Below are 8,603 nucleotides of genomic sequence, written 5' to 3'. Positions count from 1 at the left end.
AATCATTTTGAAAACATTTTCAAACCAATATCCCACCATGTTCCTTGGGCTTAATGCACATGACTTGTACATTAGCTTTCCCAATGATGGGAAAACACATAACTATGTGTTTTGATGAACCTAAAACTCAGAAGAATGCACTAAATCAACATCTTGAGTTTTGTTCATCTTCCTAACATCTCACTTGTATCTAATGTGCACTTAAACACATACAAGTCACCTTATAGTCCTTGTGAGATGTGAGATTTTGGTTTTACCCTATTCTAGGGATCATGCATATCTATCTAGGCATTTTAAAGATATTAAACATCCACCTAGGATGTCACTTGTTAATAAGTGATGTTAAATGCCATTTGTCCTTAATTTCAAGGAATTTAAACTTAATGCATAATTATGTTATGGCATACATCAAGATGAAATAATTTTCAAAAGAAAATATCCTATAACTACTTGATGTATGAATGTCATGACATGGTATTTTTGGATTTTTCATAATAAAACATAAATTTAAAAATAGACATGATGTCATGACATATGATGGGCAAATAATCATGGCAAGGTTTAGCATAAATAAAATATACCTAGATTACCTATCTAAGTATCCTTAACCACTTAGCTAACCCAAAATATATCACTTGTTTTAACTTAAAATGTTAAACCTAGATTGCCATAAATGCTTCAAAGAAATATCAAAACCTAAATTGACATTTCTATTTCTCTTGATTTGTTTATGCCACTTAAAAATTAAGCATATCCTCAAATTTTGGCATATTCCATTTTTCCTCAAGAATAATCACATAAATCAAGGCCCGGATTGCCTTAAATTTCTAAGAGAATACCAAAATCCCAACTTGGTATTTCTCTAGGTTTTCCCAATTTATGTCATTTTAAGATAAAATCAATTTTTCACCATTATGCACATTTTACTCTTTCAAGGAGTAAATAATAATTCAATTTCATTTTCAAAGGTTAACAAAAACCTTGAAAATGCTCCTTGAGTGTCAATTTCTTCATGATTGGGTTAACTACCCTTTCACTTAGAGTTGACACTCTCTAACCCATTTATGGGGTAGAGAAAATGCTCCTAGGAACCCAACACCTATTGGTGCTCCTTGGATGCTCTAGGTATTCACTAGGGATAACTTTCCTAGATACCTTCCTAGTGACCTTGTTTGGCTTCTTAGAAGCCTTGGTCACCTTTTCTAGGTCAACTCTAGGGATAGCCTCCCTTGTGACCTTGTTGGTGACTTTCTTAGACTTCTTAGAAGTCTTAGTCACTTTGGTTGCAAAGATACTTCTAGGGATATCTTCCCTTGTATCCTTGACTTGACCTCTAGATTTAGGGTTTGTTCCATAACTATATGGAACCCTATGATAACTAGGCACATCCTTTTTAGCTTTGGGTTTGTATCCCAAACCTCTATGGTCATTGGATGGCTTTTGTACCCCTAAACCTAGGTTATGCTCATTTTGCCCTAATAGGATATTTTCCAATCTTTTTAGGGTCTTTTCTAATTTATCAAGTCTTGACCTCAAGACTTGATTTTCCCTTACTAAGTCCTTAGTATTTGATTTTTCATTTGATCCATGAGCATTTTTATTCTTGGGCTTGTATCTATTATCCTTAGTGTTTTTGCCCAAATGTCTATCTACCTTCCTAACCTTAGGTTGGGTAGTCTTGGCATGTAGGGCCACATGCTTTTCCTTAATGCCCTCATGCTTTCTATTCTTATGGTAAATTGCATTAAAATGATAAAATTTGAACTATCATGCTTTTACCATAACGTAAAGGGTAGGCTCAATAAATGTTACCTTCTTCTTTACCTTGGAGGCTCCCCCTTGACTAGTGCCTCCTTGAGCCTTGACCATCTTCTTCCCCTTGGGGCATTGACTTCGGTAATGCCCTTTTTGTTGACACAAGAAGCACACAATGTGCTCCTTGCTCTTCTTTGTCCCGGGGGTGGTCTCCTTGGGCTTCTCCTTGCCCTTTTGTGTCACTTGACCCTTCTTCTTGGCCAAGTTGGGACACTTGCTCTTGTAGTGCCCACTTTCCCTACACTCAAAACATATTATATGATTTTTATTTTTAATTGAGGCATTTATACCTTCTTGTGTAGGGATGACACTTGCTCCTCCATTTGATATTTCTTGAATTTTGGAGGTGGAAACTTCTTCATCCTCTTCTTCTCTTGACCCGGATGTGGATACTTCTTCTTGCTCCGGGGTCAAAGAAGATCTCTCCCCCTCAATCCTAGAGGTGGAGGCTTCCTCATCTTCATCTTGTTCATGGAACAAGGAGTATGCTCCCTCCTTGTTCTCTTCATTGCTTTCCTTTGAAGATGAGGCTTCTTCTTGGACTTCATCTTCGGAGGTTGAGCATCTCTCAACCTCGGAGTCCTCCTCTTGATCTTGCTCCAATGAGTCGCCCTCTTTGGATTTTTCTTGATCTTGTACAGTGAAGGGGATCTCTTCATGGAGCTTGATCAATTTGTTCCACAATTCCTTTGCATCTTCAAATTCTCCAATTTTGCAAAGGATGGTGCTTGGCAATAGATTGACCAAGAGCTTGTCACTTTGTCATTGGCCTCGCACCTTTGAACTTGCTCTTGGCTCCACTTGCTCCTCTTGAGAACTTTGCCCTTTGAGTTTGTGGGAGCTTCAAAACCTTCCATGAGAGCAAACCATTGCTCTATCTCCACCATTAAGAAGTTTTCGATCCTTGATTTCCAAAGATCGAAGCTTGTAGATGTGTATGGTGGAGGCACCCTCGTGTTGAATCCGAGTCCATCTCGGAATTCCATTTGAAGTTGAGCTTCTTGTGATGAAGTCTTCGACTTGTAGAATTGCTCCAACTTCTTCACCCTCTAGCTTTGCTTGTTTTGTTTACCCCTTCCGGCGATGATTCCGGTGAAGAGCGGCCTCGCTCTGATACCACTTGTTAGGACCAAAAGTAGCTAGAGGGGTGGAGGGCGTGTGCTCGTCGAGCTTCGTTGCTTGTTTCTTCAAAGTGATGCGCAGCGGAATACAAAGAAACAAACTACAACAATGCTAACAATAGGATTTTACTTGGTATCCACCTCACAAGAGGTGACTAGTCCAAGGATCCACGCACACACACACACCTCCACTAATAAACACTCCTTTTCGGTAACTACCGAAGGCGGAGAAGCCCTACAAGACTCTCAATACAAGTAGAAGAAAGGGTAGTAAAGAATAAGCAAAAGCTTACAAGAGATGCAGTAAAAACCCTAGCTTCTTCTTCTTCTCGTTGTAACTCGCCTCTTGACTTGGATGAACCTCCAAGAACCTTCAAGAACTGGCGGTGAGGAGCTTAGAGAGTGCTGGGGAGGAGCTGTGATGAATCTGGAATGAATCGGTGAAGTTCTGCTGAAGGAATCGCACGCCAACAGCTATAAACGACGCCAACGGTCGAATCCCAATCGATTGGATTGCTCCCAATCGATTGGGGAGGCTTTGGATCGATCCACGGATCGATCCAGAGCGCCTCTGTGCTCTGAAAAAATGTCTGGATCGATCCACGGATCGATCCAGCGCTTATCGCGCGAAGCAGCAGCGTCCCAATCGATCCACTGATCGATTGGGACCTCTGGATCGATCCAGAGGGGTTCTGTTCGCGGGGACTCACCGGATCGATCGGCGGATCGATCCAGATCTTCTGGATCGATCCACGGATCAATCCAAACCTGCTGGATCAATCCACGGATCAATCCAAACCTGCTGGATCAATCCACGGATCAATCCAAACCTTGGTTTTTGTCCAAAACCAAATCTAAAGCCCCCTAAACCAACATCTAGTCAACCATGACTTGTTGGTACATAAGACCTAGCATCCGGTCACCCTTGACCAGCTAGGACTCTCTCACCAAGTGTCTGGTCAATCCCTTTGACCCACTTGGACTTTTCTCTTCTTGCCAAGTATCCGGTCAGTCCCTCTGACCTACTTGGACTTTTCTTTCTCGTGCCAAGTATCCGGTCAATCCCTTTGACCTACTTGGACTCTCACCAAATGTCTGGTCAACCTTGACCCATTTGGATTCCTCTTGCCTGGCTTCACTCACCAGGACTTTCCCAATTGCCTAGCTTCACTCACTAGGTCTTTCCCAATTGCCTAGCTTCACTCACTAGGTCTTTCACCTGGCTTCACTCACCAGGATTTTCCTCCTGCCTAGCTTCACTCACTAGGACTTCCCAATTGCCTAGCTTCACTCACTAGGTGTTTCACCTGGCATCACTCACCAGGATTTTCCTCCTGCCTAGCTTCACTCACTAGGACTTCCTAATTGCCTAGCTTCACTCACTAGGTCTTTCACCTGACTTCACTCACCAGAATTTTCCTCCTGCCTAGCTTCACTCACTAGGACTTCCCAGTCAAGTATCTGGTCATTCTTGACCTACTTGACTCTTCTTCAATCAACCTTGCATTGTCAAAAATCGAAACCCAAACCAAGACTCAAGTTTGGTCAACCAGGTCAACCTTGACCTGAGGGATGTTGCACCAACATCTCTTTGTGCCATTGGGTGGAGGCGAAGGGGCTGATTGAGTAAACTCATTGAGAGATGAAGGAAATTCATTGAGATGGAGACGAAGGAGAGCTAACAGATTAGGTTTGTTTTTTAGCAAAAAAAAACCACTTCAGAGTTTTTTTTTATTCGGATCCCAATGACAAGGAAGAGGGGTATTATGAGAAAGAGAATATGAAGAGATATGTAATTTGGTTCATTCGAAAATGACTATGCATTTTGGGTAATACTCAAAACCAAGTACACAGTTGAGTAAAATGCACTTTTATTACCAATTGTATTCCAAATTGTATTTTTCCCATAATCAACCTTCCTATGGCTATGGTTTTTAGCTTAAAAAATTGCTACAAGCTAATTCTGAAATCTATGAAAATCATACTTTTTATGTTTTTGTAATTTAAGCTATTTATAAATAAATTTATTCTTTGTTTAGATTTCTAGATACTGAAAATTATGTTTTGTCGCTTGTAAAATTTTCCAGATAATCATGTCACTGATCACATGCCCACTGGATAATTGTGAAATTTGACGAATGAAAAAATAATTTAGGCAAATTAATAATGTCACTTGATGCAAGTTTTTTTAAAATGATAAAAAAAAAAATTAATACAACAATCTAATAACAGATCAAATTAACCACCTCATCGCACAACTCCACTGCATCCGTGTGGCCTTCGACACTATTGGCATATTCTCACGGGCACTCCACCAGCCCACACGTCACCTCCCTTCTCCCTACATGTCGGTAGCTCGGGCATCGTTATCGGCACCCCCACCATCGGATTTAACCACTTGACATTCGTGCCTTCCACTTCATTGGTTCAATTCGCAATCTGCATTGTTGTATGTTTTCGCCATCGATTGAACCTATGGGCCACTGTCGTCGTTGCGCTCTGATCTGACCTGTCTCTAGCCTTTGAGTTGCAGTTGTATGTCAGACTGTGTGTTTGCATCTAGTCTTCTTGTTGTTGTTATTTCCCGGCCTGCATGCCGAGATCCTACTCCAGCCTATGTGTCGATGTTTTATCCCGACCTACGTGCCGGTATTTTTATCTCGGCCTGCGTGTCGTTATTGTCTCCGGACCTGCAGCTCGTCTTCCAGTTTCGTGCCGCGTCTGACTTCACATCGTCAGATTCAGCTCTCCATCTTGATCGGGCGTTGTCTACTCTTCCGGGTCTCGACAACTCAAGCAGCATCCCATCCGAGGGCGCCCCCCTAGGCCAGGGTATATTTTCCGTACTCGCCCCTCATTTATTTCACTATTATATTATTAGTCTGTTACTTATATATTCATTGGATCTGCCTCGAGTCTCGGGGTACCAGAGACCGGGGCGATCCGGTCGTTGGCTGCAGGTAGTGTTGACCAGAGGACTTCTGAAGACTTGCTCAACAAAGAAGTCATCTCAGCATACTCTCCTTCGGGACGTCGTGATTCAATCAATATTCTCGCCACCTCGACCGACGATCCGTCTGACTTAAATTCCAGGATTAGATAAAAAAAAAATTAATACAACAATCTAATAACAGATCAAATTACAATTAAGGTTCAAAATTTCATGATTAATGCAATTTTAATTAAATTGAAGTCTATTCTTCTCATTCAACGAATTGCTCTTTAGCTGCTCCAATTTCTAATCCTCCTGCAGTGACTTTACAGGTTGACGTTGCGGGAGCTCCGCCGGAGGGCTTTGTTTGCGAAGCACTACGGCCCTATCACCGCGGTTGCCGTTGCATTTACCGCGTGATCATGAAGGTGGTGGATTCCGGCAGGAAAAGTTCTGTCAATTACTTTTATCGTTGATTATCAACAATTTGATTGTTCTACCCGAGAAAGTTGGATGGATCAAAGTTGAACGAGGGGGAAAGTTCCACATGGTCCTGCATAAAATTCGCGTTCATCCTCGGTGAGTTGATCGGCAAAGTTGCCGCCGAGACAATCTCAGCGAGTTCAGAGTCGGGAGTAGCATTCGGACGAACTGCAACATGAGAAGGAGTCACAGAGAAGTGATTGGAGTCCCAGGTCACTGCAGAAACGAAGAGGGGAGAGATGCTCCCGGTGTAACAGTCATTATTGTGGTCAACGGCCGCCATCGACGAGAAGGCGAGGCTCTGAGGAGGAAAACTTGCCATTTGGTTGGAAGAGCAAGGCAGGAAGAAGTCAGAGCTCAGAGCTTGGCTCTGCTGTTCATGGAGAGGATCCTCTATTTCCTGTAGCAGAGGAGGGCTGCGGTCATGACTTTGGCTCGTGGCCGGTTCCTCTACCGCCGGAGTTAGCAGCGCTTGCGGATTCCGCAGGCAGGTGTGATCGCCGCGGTAGGTGATGTCGAAGACGCAGGGGTCGTCGTCCAATCTCTGCACTTGTTTTGTGGCGAGGCAGCCGGCGGTGTTACGGTGAGTGCATCTGTAATAACCTCTGAACGAGTAAAATTAAAACGGTTATATTCTTCAAAAATTTCTACAAACTGAAATTCCAGAAACAATCTCAATGAGTTGCCTAATTGCACCAAACGATCACAACTGTACTGATCGAGCTCTCAATTATAACATCAAGAGAGGAAGCATGAGAAAGGTAAGTTTAATTTGCAAACCTTGGATGCATAGCTCCAAGGATCTCCTTCTGCCCATACTTCCTCCAGCTGTGTCCATCTTCCAATCCCTCTGCCAGCCTGCCGCCGACAACGCGAACTCGGTTCGTCCATTTTGGTAGAGTTTTTCTGAAACCCAAAAGAGGACTCAATTAATCAGAATGCCTAAACTGTCACATATCTATCGTCGTAACGGTACGAGCTAACTAACCTCTTCTTGCACATCTCCCTGCGTTCGTGCTCCTTGAACAGTACCCTCTCGGAGCTCTCGCTACGGGGGCTGCTGCAGTTGGACACCGGCGGCGAGCTCGAAGGTTGTACTTGCGGCGGCAGGTGGGACGCCAAAGGCGGCTCCGGCTCCATGAGCTTAGCAGTGGCGATGGCTTCCTTTAAATTAGACAGTATCTGCTGCAGCAGAACTTCGCGATGGTAATGATTCTCGGCTGCGTTGACCTCCCCGATGAGCTGCCTTGTTTGCTGCTCCGCCTGCGACAGCAGCCTGAGCAGGGAACCAACATCGACGGCGCCATTCATCGTAAACTGATCGACTGAAATTGGAATCACGTAGGCAGAATCATGCAATGTACGTGTTGTGTTGGGAGAGAAAGAAAGAAGGGGGAGCGAGAATTTAAAGTGGAGGATGAAATGGGGATCGTCTAGTCTGTACGAGGATGAACAGGACTTTGACCGATAAGCGGTTTAAAGAATTGGTGGTTGAATGATTCAAAGGTGGGAGATTGCAGAGTAATGAAGGTCAACGCTTAGCAGGAGGATCTGTTCCAGAACATTTGATTAAGCTTCAGTCTAAATTTTGGCTCTTACGGCCGCGTGAGTTAGGCTGAGCGTGAGTGCGACGTCACTCGTAATAAAAGTGCTCTGCACTCTAACCCAGACATTAACTGGACATGAAAATTAATTACCTCTCAATTCTGTGTTACTTTTAGCTGGTGAATGGTGATGATGATATAATCTTTGAGTTGAATACTGATTCAACTGGTTGAAGTAAATAATTCTGGTTGATTATTTACTAATGACAGCTGGAGATTGTACAGAAGACCAGGTCAGCATTTCTCCATTGTCTACAAAAGTATCAACTAGTTTATTGAGTGAAATTCTCCAGAAATTTCCATCCATGGAATTATTCACTTAATTCAATCGACCTGTTTATCCCATTCGGTCTATTCAACTTGCTATATAGTAAAAGAATCACTGGATCAGGACTGCGATGTGACAAGCGACATAACATAAAGATAATGAACGGCTAAGAATTTCCAAGTAGGTGAAACCCGTGGATTTCAACGCAGCAATAAAAGATATTATATATTAAAAATGGATTTTAGGTCATCATTGAATTCGAGTCGCGGACCGATTGACGCGTTGGGTTTCAGCATCTGGTCGATGCCATTGGAATTCAAAGGTTGCAGCAAAATTTGGATACATTAGAAAGATTGTACGAGAGTCAAAGGACCAATTCC

General features: G+C 43.0%; 1 protein-coding gene across 1 annotated transcript; it reads right to left on the bottom strand.

Annotated features, from left to right (window-relative positions):
- Positions 1–6,031: 6,031 nt before the first annotated feature.
- LOC122011730 (probable WRKY transcription factor 41) lies at positions 6,032–7,744 on the bottom strand. The gene is made up of 3 exons (XM_042568103.1): positions 7,340–7,744; positions 7,132–7,257; positions 6,032–6,956 (listed from the first exon to the last, which is right to left on the bottom strand). Exons 1-3 carry the CDS (start codon positions 7,660–7,662, stop codon positions 6,365–6,367), a joined length of 1,041 nt encoding a protein of 346 aa, XP_042424037.1. The 5' UTR covers positions 7,663–7,744; the 3' UTR covers positions 6,032–6,364.
- Positions 7,745–8,603: the final 859 nt, after the last annotated feature.

Source organism: Zingiber officinale, chromosome 8A (assembly GCF_018446385.1).
Source record: "Zingiber officinale cultivar Zhangliang chromosome 8A, Zo_v1.1, whole genome shotgun sequence".
Classification (NCBI taxonomy): Eukaryota; Viridiplantae; Streptophyta; class Magnoliopsida; order Zingiberales; family Zingiberaceae; genus Zingiber; species Zingiber officinale.
This window is presented reverse-complemented; position numbering and strand designations above follow the sequence as displayed.

Bases quoted from the DNA above. Each gene is read 5' to 3' on its own strand.
- LOC122011730 (XM_042568103.1), bottom strand. From the start codon at position 7,662: ATGAATGGCGCCGTCGATGTTGGTTCCCTGCTCAGGCTGCTGTCGCAG. The intron at 7,258-7,339 runs GTTAGTTAGCTC...TTTGGGTTTCAG, and splicing joins AGGGAGATGTGCAAGAAGAG to AAAAACTCTACCAAAATGGA. The intron at 6,957-7,131 runs GTTTGCAAATTA...TTACTCGTTCAG, and splicing joins CTTGGAGCTATGCATCCAAG to AGGTTATTACAGATGCACTC.